This window comes from Heterodontus francisci, chromosome 17 (genome assembly GCF_036365525.1).
Source record: "Heterodontus francisci isolate sHetFra1 chromosome 17, sHetFra1.hap1, whole genome shotgun sequence".
Taxonomy (NCBI): Eukaryota; Metazoa; Chordata; class Chondrichthyes; order Heterodontiformes; family Heterodontidae; genus Heterodontus; species Heterodontus francisci.
In genome coordinates, this window is record NC_090387.1 from 22,343,974 (window position 1) to 22,361,232 (window position 17,259).

The 17,259-nt window shown below is 42.4% G+C and overlaps 1 protein-coding gene across 2 annotated transcripts in view; it reads left to right on the forward strand.

Annotated features, from left to right (window-relative positions):
- Positions 1-17,259, forward strand: part of zdhhc7 (zinc finger DHHC-type palmitoyltransferase 7) — an 83,585-nt gene that overhangs the window by 19,030 nt on the left and 47,296 nt on the right. Inside the window, exons 2-4 of one of the 2 annotated variants that reach the window (XM_068049137.1) lie at positions 9,098-9,208; positions 15,667-15,737; positions 16,796-17,117. In XM_068049137.1, the coding sequence (XP_067905238.1) occupies positions 16,812-17,117 (306 nt within the window). In that variant the 5' untranslated portion in view covers positions 9,098-9,208; positions 15,667-15,737; positions 16,796-16,811. The remainder of the gene's footprint in view (positions 1-9,097; positions 9,209-15,666; positions 15,738-16,795; positions 17,118-17,259) is intronic. The other variant, XM_068049136.1, reaches the window with a different exon arrangement.

The window sequence follows — 17,259 nt, forward strand, 5'->3', positions numbered from 1 at the left end:
ATTTAGAATTGTACCCTTTAGTTTACATTGTCTCTCCATGTTCTTCCTACCAAAATGTATTATTTCACATTTCTCAGCATTGCACTTCATCTGCCACCTGTCCGCCCATTCCACCATTGTCTATGTCCTTTTGAAGTTCTAAACTATCCTCCTCACAGTTCACAATTCCGCCAACTTTGAAATTGTGCACTGTACACCAAGGTCTAGGTCATTAATATATATCAGGAAATGCAAGGGTCTCAACACTGACCTCTGCAGAACGCCACTACAAACCTTCTTCCAGCCCGAAAAACATCCATTAACCACTACTTTGTTTTCTCTCACTCAGCCAATTCCGTATCCATGTTGCTACTGTCCCATTTATTCCATGAGCTTTAACTTTGCACTGTATCAAACGCCTTTTGGAAGCCCATGTACACCACATCAACTGCATTGTCCTCATCGACCCTTTTTGTTACCTCTTCAAAAGATTCCAGCAAGTTAGTTAAACATAATTTTCCCTTAAGAAATCCATGTTGGCTTTCTTTAATTAGCTCGCATTTGTCCATATGCTGCGGAAGATAAAACATCAGTTAATGATCGACTTAGTGTACTGCAAAAGGGAAAGATGATAATCTCCTATCGTGGGCACTTCCTGCACAACATTTACCCCACTTCTTTCATCGATTCTCCTGAATTCCGATCAACTCAGATGCATAAAGGAGAAAAATTTCAGGTAACTATTGTGGCTGAAGATAACTGCAAGTTTTTGTGCTGGACCAGAGAGAGGCTGACTTTCTTCCTGGAAACTGAATCCTTTCTTCATGAAGTGTTTAAGTATCTAATTGGCAAAGATATCACAAACAAGCTGTATTCTTTGATTTTGACCTGAATTAATCTTTCTAGAAGTTTCCCCACCACTGAAGTTAAACTGACTGGCCTGTAGTTGCTGAGCTTATCTTTACGCCCTTTTTTGAACAAGGGTGTAACATTTGTAATTCTCCAGTCCTCTGGCACCACCCCCAAGTCTAAGCAAGACTGAAAAATTATGGCCAGTGCCTCTGTGATTTCTACTCTCACTTCCCTCAGTATCCTTGGATGCATCTCATCCAGTCCTGGTGCCTTATCCACTTTAAGTACAGACAGCCTATCTAACACCCACCACCCTATCAATTTAAGCCAGTGTCTGAATTACCTCCTGTTTCACCATTGCATCTTTTTCCTTGGTAAAGACCAATGCAAGGTATTCATTTAATACCTCAGCTATGCCCTCTGCCTCCATTTACTTCCTGATTTCATTCCTAAATGGCCTAGTTCTAATTTTAAGATACTCTCTTTCTCTGGATTCCTCCACCAAAGGAAATAGTTTTTCTACAGATACACTATTGTATCCCTTTATCATTTTAAAGGCCTTGCTCAATCACCTCCCAAATTTCTAAGCTTAAGGGAATACAAGCCGAGTTTATGCAACCTGGCTTCATAGGTCAACCATTTAAAGGCTGGTATAATTCTCATGAATCTGCACTGTACCTCCTCCAAGACCAATATATAATTCCTGAGATGCCCAAAGATGAATGCAATACTCTGGATAGGGCCTGACCATTGAGTGCAGTATGGTTCCTGGGAGAGTATTCATTTACTATACAATGTTCTATAGCAGAAGGGAAGACAGTTGTTAAATTTTAGACAATGAGCATGTCTGTTATTTTATCACAAGTGGTATAAGGGCCGAACAATGCTGTACATTATTAAAAAGGACGCAATTGTGCCCTTACTAGTATGTCATAGGCCTCTATTATTTTGCTTGGCCTTCAAGCTACTGTCCAAAGACACCCTGACACAAGCTAATGCAGGCATAACTCATCTTTTAATGACATCATGAATGGGAACAGCTGCCGGCAACACTCAATTCATGACATCATTTGAAAGCAGCAACAACAACAACTTACATTTATATTACTACTTTAATGTAGTAAAACATCCCAAGGTACATTACAAGAAAGTTATCAAACAAAATTTGGTACCGAGTCGCATGAGATATTAGGGCTGATGACTCAAAGCTTAATCAAAGAGGTAAGTTTTAAGGAGCAGCATGAAGGAGGAAAGAGAGGTTTAAGCAGGAAATTACCTTTTTGGTCTGCAATTTTTTTTTAGAGATACAGCACTGAAACAGGCCCTTCGGCCCACCGAGTCTGTGCCGACCAACAACCACCCATTTATACTAACCCTACAGTAATCCCATATTCCCTACCACCTACCTACACTAGGGGCAATTTACAATGGCCAATTTACCTATCACCTGCAAGTCTTTGGCTGTGGGAGGAAACCTACGCGGTCACAGGGAGAACTTGCAACTCTTTCATAGTTACCCTGTTGCTGTTAATATACTCATAAAATGTTTTTTGGGTTTTCCTTGATTTTATTTATTTGTTTAGAGATACAATGATATTACTCAATATTTTTTCAAGTCCTTTTTTTCCCCCTAATTTCCTTTTTAATTTCACCCTTGCACTTTCTGTACTCCCCCAGGTGCTCTGCAGTATTTTTGCCTTATCCTACTCTATATGCTCTTTGATATCCAGTGGGGGTCCAGAGTTGGGAGTCCCACTCTCTCTCTTTGTGGGAACATATATGTTGTGAACCCTCTCTATCTCCTCCTTGAATACCTCCCACTCCGCTGAAGCTGATTTACCTTCAGTTAGCTGTTTCCAGTCCACATTTGCAAAATAATGGGCAGAATTTTGTTTTGTCCTTGGAGTTGGGCACAGAGGTGGGAGGAGGGCAAAGAAAATGGCAGGGAGCACCGTTCCTAATGTTTCCTGGGGACCTGCTATTTTGTCCGGGATCGGGCAGATCAAGGATGTCCTTCCCGCCCCAGGCCAATTGAGGCTCTTAAGTGGCGAAATACTGGCTACATACTGGCTAAAAAAAGTTCTCCTGAATGCATGTTAAGAATTTTGGGCCTTTTTTTCATTCGTTTGTGGGATGTGGGTGTCGATGGCTAGGTCAGTATTTATTGCCTATCCTTAATTGTCCTTGAGAAGGTGGTGGTGATCTGCCTTCTTGAACCACTGCAGTCCTTGCAATCCATCAGTGCTGTTAGGAAGGGAGTTCCAGTGTTTTGACCCCGCGACAGTGAAGGAACAGCGATATAGTTAGGATGGTGTGTGTCTTGGAGGGAAACTTGCAGATGGTGGTGTTCCCATGTATCTGCTGCCCTTGTCCTTCTAACTAGTAGAGGTTGTGGGATTGGCAGTTGCTGTTGAAGGAGCCTTGGTGAGTTGCTGCAGTGCATCATGCATATGGTACACAGTGCTGCCATTGTGCATCGGTTGTGAGGGGAGTGAATGTTGAAGGTTGTGGATGGGTTGCCCATCAAGCGGGCTGCTTTGTCCTGGATGGTGTCGAGCTTCTTGAGTGTTGTTGGAGCTGCACCCATCCAGGCAAGTGGGGGGAGTATTCCATCACACTCCTGACTTGTGCTGTGACAGGCATTGAGGAGACAGAAGGTGGGTTACTTGCTGCAGAATTCCCAGCCTCTGACCTGCTCTTGTAGCCACAGCATTTATGTGGCTGGTTCAGTTCAGTTTCTGGTCAGTCCAACCACCCCCACCCCCCCCCCACCTCCCCCCTGGATGTGGTGTGGGGGATTCAGCGATGGTAATGCCATTGAACGTCAAGGGGACTTGGTTAGATTCTCTGTTGTTTGAGATGGTCATTGCCTGACACTTTTGTGGTGCAAATGTTACTTGACACTTATCAGCCCAAGCCTGGATGTTGTCCAATCTTGCAGCATATGGACATGGGCTGCTTCAGTAGCAGAGAAGTTGTGAATGGTGCTGAACACTGTAATCATCAGAGAACATCCTCACTTCTGATCTTACGTTGGAAGGAAGGTCATTGATGAAGCAGCTGAAGATGGTTGGGTCTCAGACACTAAGTTGAGGAACTGCTGCAGCAATGTCCTGGGGCTGAGATGATTGTCTGCCAACAACCACAACCATCTTCCTTTGCACTAGGTATGACTCCAACCAGGGGAATTTTTTCCCTCTGATTCTCATTGACCTCAATTTTGTTAGGGCTGCTTGATACCACAGTAGGTCAAATACTGTCTTCATATCAAGGGTAGTCACTCTCACTTCACCTCTGGACGTCAGCTCTTTTGTCTATGTTTGGACCAAGGCTGTAATGAGGTCTGAAGCTGAGTGGCCTTGGCAGAACACAAACTGAGCATCCTTGAGCAGGTTATTGCTGTGTAAGTGCTGCTTGATACTGTCGATGACACCTTCCATCACTTTGCTGCTGATCGAGAGTAGACTGATTGGGTGGTAATTGGCTGGATTGGATTTGTCCTGCTTTTTGTTGACTGGACATGTCCTGCTTTTTGTGGACTGGACATAGGGCAATTTTTCACATAGCCAGGTAGATGCCAGTGTTTTAGCTGTACTGAAACAGCTTGGCTAGGGGCATGGCTAGTTCTGGAGCACAAGTCTTCGGTACTGTTGCCAGGCTGTTGTCAGGGCCCATAACCTTTGCTGTATCCAGTACCTTCAGCCATTTCTTGATATCATGTGGAGTGAATTGAATTTGCTGAAGACTGGCATCCAAGATACTGGGGATCTCAGGAGGAGGCCGAAATGGATCATCCATTCGGCACTTTTGGCTGAAGATGGTTGCAACTGCTTCAGCCTTGTCTTTTGCACTAACGTGCTGGGCTTCCCTGTCATTAAGGATGGGGATGTTTGTGAAGCCTCCTCCTCTGTATAGTTGTCTACCACCATTCACAACGGGATGTGGCAGAACTGCGGAGCTTTGATCTGATCTGTTGATTGTGGGATTGCTTAGCACTTTCTATCTGACTTGCACTCCTAACTTGGAGCCTGAAATTGATAAGCATCTTCCAGTCTGAAGAGTTGCCTAACTAAATAATTAAATTGACCTCTTATTTACTTAACAACTCTATTTTTGTGTCCTTAAACAGATGCAACTTCACTTTAGTAGCAGAATGATGCATTATGCATTGAAGGTATAATACTTCTGTCTTTATAAAATAAGGTAACATCTACTTTACAGTACTATTGACATCTGAAGGTGTAATGTTTAAATACTGCATGTAATGTGCATCCATGACACTCCAGACAGTACAATTCAAAGTGTGATCTTGTTTTCATCTGTTCAGAACAAATATTACAAAAGAGAAAGATACAAGTAATTTCATGCTGGTTTTATCTATCTAGCTGCTAAAATTTACAAATGTTATCAAACTGTAACATTCCATGCCAAGTGTTTAAACTGCAAAGTTGAAATTACTAAACAACAGTCAAAGAGGCACAGTACCATTTTATTAGCAGAATAATAACATTGCGCAGAATAATAACAACATTGTGCATAACATTGTCCTGCCTTTATAAAACAGCATAATATTTGAGTTACTATGAGAAATGCCAAGAAATGTCCGCCTATTGATTCTTTTATAATTGGTTTTTCAGTCTGTAAGATAGGTTGAATGTTTTAAAATTCTTTGGCTCCTTTATTGACAATTTATAAATTGTTAAAAGGTATTACATATATAGTATTGCATACATAAGATATACGGCACAGAAACAGGACTTTCGGCCCAACTAGTCCATACTAGCATTTTATGCTTCACTCGAGCCTCCTCCCATCTTTCCTCATCTAAATCTATCATTGTAATGCTCTATTCCCTTCTCCCTCATATGTTTGTCTAGCTTCCCCTTAAATGCTTCTATACTATTTGCTTCAACCACTCTGATGGCGAGTTCCACATTCTCATCATTCTATGGGTAAAGAGGTTTCTTCTGAATTCGCTGTTGAATTTCTTGGTGACTATCTTATATTGGTGACTTCTAGTTATGCTGTTTCCCACAAGTGAAAATGTTTTCTCTGTATCCACTCTATCAAAACATTTCATAATTTTCAAGACCTCTATTAGGTCACCCCATAGCCTTTTCTCAAGGGAAAAGAGACCCAGCCTGTTCATCTTTTCCTGATATACATATCCTTGCAATTTTGGTATCATCCTTGTAAATCTTCTCTGCACCCTCTCCAGTGCCTCTATATCATAAAATTTGTAAATTCTTTAAAACCTTATCTAGGTACTTCTTGACTATCAAGCCATGGGCAGGTGTCTCTGAAGATTTCTGCCTGGGTCTCACTCCGAAATGGGCATTGGGCCACATTTTCATAAAATCCATAAGCAGCAGATGCCACTTGGGTTTCCTGATGCAGCTCATCAGCCGGGGTCTGAGCAAGATCAGTTGCTTTAGGGAAAAAGGTTTGTGAGGTGGGGTTTGGGGGGGTGGGAAAGACAAGCGGGGAAGGGGTGGCAAGTCTGTGTGTCCGAGATCTGCAGTGGAGTTGGGAAGGAGTATTTTTGCTTTCTCAAGCTACACATTAAGGTGTATTTTTAAGGAAAGGTACTTTCCAATTTTGTCAGTGACTTTAAAAGTTCGATTTGACTGCAGTAGACCTGGGTGCTCTGCTCAGCTTCTGCTGAATTTGAGAGTGGGATCTTCAGACAGGTATTAGCAAAAAAAACTCTTACTTACATAGAGCAGTTCATAATCTCAGAACGTCCGAAAGGACATGACAGCCAATGAAGTACTTTTGAAGTGTAGGCACTGTTGTAATACTGGCATATTCGGGAGGTTTTTTTCAAGCAGCCGCCCCGGACACACAGAAGCCACTGGCTTCCAATTTGGCAGCCAGTACACTTGCAGGGAGGATCGGCTGCTGAAATTTGTCCCATGAATAGATACTTAGTGCCCATTTCTGCCTCATTGTTTGGTTTGTTTCCTTTTCTTCTCTTCACCTCCACCCCCACCCCGCAGTTACTCCCCAAAACTGGTAGTGTGGTTTTTGTTACTGGACTAGTAATCCAGAGAACTGGATTAATGATCCAGAGAACATTATTGAAACCCCACAATGTCAATTTAAGAATTTTAATTTAGGTTAAAAGAAATTTGGAAATAAAATTGGTAACAGTAAAAGACATCATGAAGGTGTTGAATTATTATTAAACTCCAACAGGTTTGCTAGTGTACTTTAGGGAAGGTAACCTGTTGTCCTAACAAGTATGGCCGATCTATGACTCCAGTCCTGTTAACCACTCAGTTGTCAGAGCAACCAGAAATAGGCAAACAATGCTGATCTTACTAATGACATCCACATCCTGAGAATGAGGAATAAAAGGTTACTATTTACCATAATATATTACCCTGAGGCACAGTGTGGCTTTCGTGCAGAGATCGACCGTTGACATGCTGTTCTCCCTCTACATTGCTTTCATTGATCTCACCAAAGCCTTTGACCTTGTCAGCAGACGTGGTCTCTTCAGACTACTAGAAAAGATTGGATGCCCACCAAAGCTACTAAGTATCATCACCTCATTCCATGACAATATGAAAGGCGCAATTCAACATGGTGGCTCCTCATCAGAGCCCTTTCCTATCCTGAGTGGCGTGAAACAGGGCTGTGTTCTCGCACCCACACTTTTTGAGATTTTCTTCTCCCTGCTGCTTTCACATGCGTTCAAGTCCTCTGAAGAAGGAATTTTCCTCCACACAAGATCAGGGGGCAGGTTGTTCAACCTTGCCCGTCTAAGAGCGAAGTCCAAAGTACAGAAAGTCCTCATTAGGGAACTCCTCTTTGCTGACTATGCTGCTTTAACATCTCACACTGAAGCGTGCCTGCAGAGTCTCATCGACATGTTTGCGGCTGCCTGCAATGAATTTGGCCTAACCATCAGCCTCAAGAGAACGAACATCATGGGGCAGGACGTCAGTAATGCTCCATCCATCAATATTGGCGACCACGCTGTGGAAGTGGTTCAAGAGTTCACCTACCTAGGCTCAACTATCACCAGTAACCTGTCTCGAGATGCAGAAATCAACAAGCGCATGGGTAAGGCTTCCACTGCTATGTCCAGACTGGCCAAGAGAGTGTGGGAAAATGGCGCACTGACACGGAACACAAAAGTCCGAGTGTATCAGGTCTGTGTCCTCAGTACCTTGCTCTATGGCAGCGAGGCCTGGACAACGTATGCCAGCCAAGAGCGACGTCTCAATTCATTCCATCTTCGCTGCCTCCGGAGAATACTTGGCATCAGGTGGCAAGACCGCATCTCCAACACAGAAGTCCTCGAGGCGGCCAACATCCCCAGCTTGTACACACTACTGAGTCAGCGGCGCTTGAGATGGCTTGGCCATGTGAGCCGCATGGAAGATGGCAGGATCCCCAAAGACATATTGTACAGTGAGCTCGCCACTGGTATCAGACCCACCGGCCGTCCACGTCTCTGCTTTAAAGACGTCTGCAAACGCGACATGAAATCCTGTGACATTGATCACAAGTCGTGGGAGTCAGTTGCCAGCGTTCGCCAGAGCTGGCGGGCAGCCATAAAGACAGGGCTAAAATGTGGCGAGTCGAAGAGACTTAGTAGTTGGCAGGAAAAAAGACAGAGGTGCAAGGGGAGAGCCAACTGTGCAACAGCCCCGACAAACAAATTTCTCTGCAGCAACTGTGGAAGAGCCTGTCACTCTAGAATTGGCCTTTATAGCCACTCCAGGCGCTGCTTCACAAAGCACTGACCACCTCCAGGCGTGTATCCATTGTCTCTCGAGATAAGGAGGCCCAAAAGAAACAAAAAATTATTGCAGTAGGGAGATTGGAAGTGGAGTGTGGTACTGTAATAAAAATTATATTTGTAGACTGTTGGCTTTTGCACTCAACAGTGAAATGTACGATAGAAAATATAAGCAGATAGCTACAAAAGGGAAGATTATTTATACTGCTCACAGCTGTCATAAACTAAGAGTGTTGCACACCAATTCATTACATCCGCCGCTGTAGACACCTGGTAATATTTAATGTAGAGAATGGTGGGTGCTTCGGGTAAATTGGAGATGTGTGTAATTTTAAATTAGGTTATATCTAATGTGTGAATCATTGACAAGTCTAAGTAAGAACCCCATCTTTCTTAGATCTACAACCCTATTTCAACTCCCTATGTTCCTTTAAAATGCTGAGATCAAGGAGTCTAGTGTAGAAAAATTGGTGCATAAATGACTTGAGTTTTTTCTCCCAACAATCTCTTGAGGCTCAGGGCGAGGTTGATTGGATAGGACTAACAGCTGTGAAGAGCAGTTTAGATGCCGCAAGCAAAAGTGGACGTGAGCATTAGATGCCTACAGTGCAAAATGATTTAAAAGTGAGTAGTTTACAGGAATGTAATTGAGAAAATGTAGGATGTGTATAATTTGATGTGAAGAATTTTAAGTTGGAAATATCATTGTCATAAACATACAAGCAAACCATAAATTTCATTGTAATTACTCTTTGTGCTTTAATATTTTATTTATTTCTAAGAATGACCTGTGAGACCCCGTGAGTGGAAAATTAGCTTTATCATTCAGTTATGTGAAGATTACATTTGTTGTATCACAGTTTTGTGTGAGAAGAATATCTGGAAATATTATCAGCAAAAAGGTTGTCCTTAATTGTTTTGCAATTTGTTGCACTTGTTTTGATAGTCAGTCTGTCTGGCACAAGTAAGTTGACAAATGACGAGCTGTTTATTTAAAATAAACTTGTAGGATTCTGTAGGCTGCAGTGCTGAAAGTGAAACATGACGTGCTTTGCTTTGTACAGTAATTATGCTACACACGGAGTGCCATTCTGAAGAGTGTTTGGCCAGAGTTGGTAGATTTTCTCAAGGTATAAGGGTACTGTAGTGTAGTGATTATGGTATTGGACTATCAAAAGCAGTCGTGAGTTCAAAAACCACTGTGCCACATTTGAGTTCAATGGGTCTGGTGAGTTGTGGGCTAGCGCCAGAGAAAATGATGATAAAATCTGCTGGAACCCAACTGGTTCTGGGATGGGAACTTAGCTGGTTTGATTTATCCATGTCTTTCATCCACACTACTCGCTTGACTCTTGAAACCCACTGATGCAAGGCATTCAGTTATCAAATCTAATCCTTAGAGGCATTTGAGCCAGGGCAATTTTATATCTCTAAATTTACATCAGTTTCACTAGAACAGTAAACTTTAAAATGATGCGGGGCAGCCAACATTTAAACTTTTATTTTTAACCTTGACAATTGGCCAAGGGCCAACTGTTCCATCAGCTGTTTGCTAACATTAAAAATTTAACCAGTGTTTGAACAGCAAATGGAGCACTGCATCTAAGTACACAGCTGCAGTCTCCACGTTACTGGCCAGAGAGCCATCAAATTAGTTTGGCAATGTTAAAAGTTTTTAGAATGGATAGTAATTCTATCTATATGAGACAATTAGTTCCATGTAGCCTACCTAAACCAAATGTTGTTTTGGATTAAAATTGTTTCCCTTTTTCCAGTTTTCCAGCCTTAATAGAGATTTAATCATATACAGTCTAAGTAAGAAAGCTATTAGGGTTGCAAGCTTTCATCTTTGTCCTGTCATAGTCTCAATCCGACCAGGTTAAAGGAGATCACAGGTTGTTTTAAAATGGCAGACTGAATGTGATATGGCATCTCTGTTCTCCAAGCACAAAGGAAAAGAAATCAATATTACTTTCTACTGTGTATACGTGACTAATCTTATTGATTTACTCCAATTAGTGCTAGAACATTCCACAACAGTATTCAGATTCCATCTGAAGTTGATGTCCAAATCTGTTGCAACTTTCTGATGGTTGGGAGAAAAATCAATGTGTATCCAGTTCTTTCTGTCTGACTTTTCAAATTTATTGGTGTATATTTTAAATAGTTTAGAATTTGACTGAGTATGGCATCAAGGAGCCCTAGCCAAACTATCAGCATGGGAATCGGGGAAAACTCCCCGCTGGTTGGAGTCTACCTAGCGCAAAGGAAGATGGTTGTGGTTATTGGAGGTCAATCATCTCAGTCCTAGGACATCACTGCAGGAGTTCCTCAGGGTAGTGTCCTAGGCCCAACCATCTTCAGCTGTTTCATCAATGACCTACCTTCAATCATAAGGTCAGAAGTGGGGATGTTTGCTGATGATTGCACAATGTTCAGCACCATTCGTGACTCCTCAAATACTGAAGCAGCACGTGTCCAGATGAAGCAAGACTTGGACAACATCCAGCCTTGGGCCGATAAGTGGCAACTAACATTCACCCACACAAATGCCAGGCACTGACCATCTCAAACAAGAGAGAATCTAACCATCTGCCCTTGATATTCAATGGCATTACCATTGCTGAATCCCCACTATCAACATCCTGGTGGTCACCATTGACCAGAAACTGAACTGGACCAGCCACATAAATACTGTGGCTACAGAAGCAGGTCAGAGGCTAGGAATTCTGCGGCGAGTAACTCACCTCATGACTCCCCAAAGCCTGTCCACCATCTACGAGGCGCAAGTCAGGAGTGTGATGGAATACTCTCCACTTGCCTGGATGAGTGCAGCTCCAACAACACTCAAGAAACGTGACACCATCCAGGACAAATCAGCCTGCTTGATTGGCACCCCATCCACCACCTTCAACATTCACTCCTTTGATGCACAATGGCAGCTGTCTGTACCATCTACCAGATGCACTGCAGCAACTCACCAACGCTCCTTTGACAGCACCTTCCAAACCCGCGATTTCTACCACCTAGAAGGACAAAAGCTACAGATGCATGGAAACACCACTATCTGCAAGTTCCCCACCACTTCACACACCATCCTGACTTGGAACTATATCGCCATTCCTTCACTGTCGCAAATCAAGAGTTTAAAGCCAAAGGGGTTCTTGTGGTAGGAATTGGACCACCTGAAATCACATTGGCAGCTTACTTGTGTGTCAGCAAATAACTAATATTAGAACAATTTTACGAAAGAATATAATGGGGGTTAATTTGGATAGTCACTGAAAATGTGGGGATTACGATGCATGATTAGCCTGTGCCCATTGATTGTAATGCATGCAGCGTGTGAACTTTGTGCTGCATGCTCATTTGAATGATCTCGGCATCCAGCCAACGCAACCCGCACTTTACATTGACTGGAAGCGTCAACATGAGGCCAATATTGTGAATGGCTGGCACTGCTTAAAGCTAGCCTGCACTTCTTAAAGGTGGGGTAGGTGCTGGCAATCACGGTTGAAGAGGATCTGTCATGGGAAAGAGTAATGAGTAGCACAACAGGGGAAAGAGCGGGCTCCAAGGCTTGTGGATGCTGCACAAAGTCTTGGTGGAGGAGGTGGAAAGGAGGAGACAGACACTGGCAGTGGGAGCATATAGCTGTGGAGGTGAATGCCAGGAGTCCAGCCCCGAGGACATGGATGTAGTGGTGCAAGAAGTTCAATGACCTCACACGAGTAGTCAAGGCCAATAAATGTGTCTTGAAATGCCATATCCCACCAACTACACCAGTAGCCTCAACCACTGCTCAAATCAGCACACCTCCATCACTCCCCTGCCAACAATATCAATCAAGCCTAATAACTATCATTCATACGCTTCACCTCACCCTCACACACTCAGCACTGCTGCAATCCTCACACCCACATCTCCAGGTATTTAACCAAGCCAACTGTATCAGCCAAACAGATTTCACAACACTCACTGACACACTTCCCGCTCTCTTGCAGGACAAGGTGGTGCACAACTGGAGGCAACAGGAGTTAACCAGAGAGGGACATGGTCATCTGCATGTCCTAACCCCCATCGAGGAAATGGTGCTGGCCATTATTGTGGCACCCATTGCTGAGGCTGTGGCCAGTGGCAAGCTGAAACCATTGAAGGTGATAGTATCCTCATAACTAATCCTCTATTTCTCATTCCACTTGCCCCTCATCCCACAATATCTTCTAATTAATAGTTGCAAATGGTGTAAGCATGCACCTCTTACCACCACCACCCCGCCCCAGCTCCCTGCATTACAGCTTTTAACCATGTGCCATTTTATTTTCAGATGCCCAAAAGGTACAATTTGACCATGCAGCGGAGGAAGACCGAGAAGAGAGTGATGATGAAGACACAGCACTGTCACTTAATTTCGCACTCGCAGCTGCCAGCTCAGATACTGACACTGTGTGTGTTTAAAAGGCTAGATTAGAAACAGGTCCTGCATGAGATGAGACACCAGGCAACAGTGGGCTACAGCCAGGGCAGGATTAAGAGAAGGTGTTAGCTGGAGCGGTGAACTCCAAAATGGCATAGCTGGCGTCATATCAGTGTTGCATGCTGATTGGCATCATGATCTGCGTGCTCCGCAAACATACAGTGGACATTGACTGCCCAAGCGCTAAAGACTGCACCAGTATGGCATGCTTCATGATTTGCCCACAAGGATGTGTATTCCATGATTGTTATTTTGGAGCTCCACCTACACTCGTAGTGCCCAGAAACGAGTGCTAATGAGTTCAGTTTCTCACCTTTAATGTTTCTATTGAACTGTATGGTATCACCATTATTGTATAATTATTGATGGTGTCAATATGGTCATATTCTATATAATCCTATTGGTTAAATCAGATGGCAACCTAACAATACAGATCTAGAATGTTTCCTCTGCCTGTCATATAGATTTGATTTCTAGCCCTTTAGAAAAATCAACCTGCATCAGTTTACACTGCTATTAGCAGTAGTATTGAAGCTCTAGTTTTATGTAGCGGAGTGAACTCTGACCAGTGATGGCAAATCCCTGTTAGCCGAAGGGAAATGAGATTTAAAATTAGTTTTGAAACCTGTTTTGGGTACTGCTGCTTAAATTTTAATTTTATGATTAAGCCATGCTGATTGCTGACCAGAAGAAGAAGCAGATGGAGCTGCTTTGCTGACAATCTGCTGTCAAGTTTTACAGAGTCTTCACAGATTCACAGAATAGTAGAGTGCAGAAGAGGCCCTTTGGCCCATCGAGTCTGCACCAATGCATTCAAGACACTTGACCTGTTTACCTAATCCCATTTGCCAGCACTTGGCACATCATAACATTCAAGGCTATGGGCCAAGTGCTCATCCAGGTACTTTTTAAAGGATGTGAGGCAACCTGCCTCTACCACCCTCCCAGGCAGGGCATTCCAGACCGTCACCACCCTCTGGGTAAAAAAGTTCTTCCTCAAATCCCCCTTAAACCTCCTGCCACTCACCTTAAACTTGTGACCCCTCTTAACTGACCCTTCAACTAAGGGGAACAGCTGCCCCCTATCCATCCTGTCCATGCCCTTCATAATCTTGTACACCTCGATCAGGTCACCCCTCAGTCTTCTCTGCTCCAGCGAAAACAACCCAAGCCTTTCCAACCTCTCTTCATAGCTTAAATGTTCCATCCCAGGCAACATCCTGGTGAATCGCCTCTGCACCCCCTCCAATGCAGTCACATCCTTCCTATAATGTGGCGACCAGAATTGCACACAGTACTCCAGCTGTGGCCTTACCAAAGTCTATACAACTCCAACATGACCTCCCTGCTTTTGTAATCTATGCCTCGATTGATAAAGGCAAGTGTCCCATATGTCTTTTTCACCACCCTATTAACCTGCCCTTCTGCCTTCAGAGATCTATGGACAAACATGCCACGGTCCCTTTGTTCCTCGGAACATCCCAGTGTCAGGCCATTCATTGAATACTTCCATGTCACATTACTCCTTCCAAAGTGTATCATCTCACACTTTTCAGGATTAAATTCCATCTGCCACTTTTCTGCCCATTTGACCATCCCGTCTACATCTTCCTGTAACCTAAGACACTCCACCTCACTGTTAACCACTCGGCCAATCTTTGTGTCATCCGTGAACTTACTGATCCTACCCCCCACATAATCATCTATGTCATTTATATAAATGACAAACAATAGGGGACCCAGCACAGATCTCTGTGGTACGCCACTGGACGCTGGCTTCCAGTCACTAAAACAGCTGTCTGTCATCACTCTCTGTCTCCTACAGCTAAGCCAATTTTGAATCCACCTTATCAAGTTACCTTGTATCCCATGTGCCTTTGCTTTCTTGATAAGTCTCCCTAGCTGTCAGACTCTAGCTGGAGTGTTTAGTTTTGGGCCTCAAACCTGAGGAAAGATATTAAAACACTCAGCAGAACAGGCAGTGTCTGAGGAAAGAGACAAAGTTAACATTTCAGGATGAATCTTTTTCATCTGTCCTTACTACACTTATCTTGGGAATCTGAAATGCAAAATACCATTCAGGACTGTGGATTGTGGCTGCAAAAAAAGCAGTCTATCCTAATATAATCCCTATAATCACCACTTGTCTTTTCTTAATATTTTCCCCTCTCCCATTAACCAATTGCTCCACAATGCCATGTGCTACTCATAATTTCCTTCCCGTGTTCCTATCTTGTCTGTATAATATCAATCTCTGTAGAAAAGCCACAACTTTCTGTTTATACTGTGTTTCTTTTCTTTTACTCTTACACGACATTATCTGTCTGTGAGGGACAATTTTTTTAGACACATGTCTGAATATATGCAACGACGATGTAAACATGTTAGAAGGGTTTTCAGCCATTGACCCATGATCCGAGGCTTGGTTATGGCATTAAGAATGGCAAACTACATGAGCTACATGCAGGCTATAAATGAAGGAGGTGTTCATGCTTTAGATGTGATACATTATATAAAATCTTGGAACAGCTATTTTAGTCAGCTGCGAAGAATAAATGTTTAATAATCGACAGTGAGTGAGAGTTGCCATTTATATTCTCTGCAGGTCTTTGAAAATAATTCAGAATAGCAGTTTTGATTCAGGAACAACTTCATGGAAAAACCTGAGCCATTTAGGTAAGAATTGTTCTTAATGTGTTTTATTCGCTAAATAGTTCTGAAAATTATAAGAACCTGTGTGCTGTATTTGTATACCATTCTTTGCCAAGTATAAAGCTGCTTAATGAAATTAACTTGGGCAGACTTATCGCTATTTTAAGCCCGTAATACAAAACTCATATTTTAGCAGTAAATCAAAACCTTCGTTCAAGTCAGATGCAAGTATGCTTGGTGTGGGGTATGTTTAAAAACAAAACATGGATGTAGAGTGTATTGTAAGGACAGAGTTGTGGTAGCACCATGGCTCATCTAATCTATGTAGTGCTTGCCATAGGTGTGCTTTATGCTAATACTGAATGCAGAAATTTGGAGAAAAAATCAATTTTTTAAACAGATACGTATCAAATTGATATACCAATGATAGGCAGAGGTGGAATCCTCTTAATGTGCATGAACAAATCAGTTAAATAATTTGCTTATAATAGATGGAAATTGAATTTTAGTTTACATTTTTCTTGAACTCCTAGTGAAAGTAGATTATCATCAATAGGATATAGCTTTTATGATGGGCCACCATATGTATGTAAAAAAAAAACATGCCCCTCTCTACATAATATCTTCTAAAATACTCTTCAAAGACCTGTTGTTTCCCTTACATTGGTATTCTTGCGAATTGTCCTGATGAGCGCAAGACAAAAAGCTTCGACAAAAGGTCTCTATTTTCAGCAATACATATCTATTAGATATACTTTCATGTTGTCTTGTTCAGTGACTAAAATAATATGTACATGGCACAGGGAGTTAATTACATAATAAGGTTGATGTGTGAGTGAGAAATATCTGTTAAATTATTAAAAACACATATTAGGACAAGCATGTTCTATGTTTCTTCCTTGGAAAATTATGATTTTACGACTGGAGATAAACGAAAAAAACTGTAGCTTAAGCTCACCCATACCTTTTTAAATACAAAATACCAAATAATGTAGCTGTTGAGAACTGTATCAAGTAATAAATGCTGACATTTACTCTGCTCTTGTATTTTTTTGTGCACATACATGACTCTGTGACGATAGATGAGACTGACAGATCATGCAGTCGTCAGGGCACCGATTCCGGGACGTTGACCATCATCCTCTGCTGAGCTCCGAAGATGAATTTGAGTGCTCATCTCCCAATGTGGAAATGGTGGATCGGATCTGGTTTATCCGCGATGGTTGTGGAATGGTCTGCGCTGTCATAACTTGGCTACTGATTTTATATGCAGACTTTGTTGTGACTTTTGTAATGCTGTTGCCTTCCAAAGACTACTGGTACTCGCTGATAAACGGCATTGTATTTAACAGTCTGGCAGTGCTGGCTCTTTCATCCCATCTGAGAACAATGTTGACTGACCCAGTAAGTGTATACAATAAAATGTATTTTTTTTAATGTTTAACATCACATAAACTCAGTTGAAACATTGACATTTACTGCTAAATTCAAGCTCCCTTGGTAGTGCAGCTAGATAAGGCAGTGTATAGCTGAGCAATACAAATCA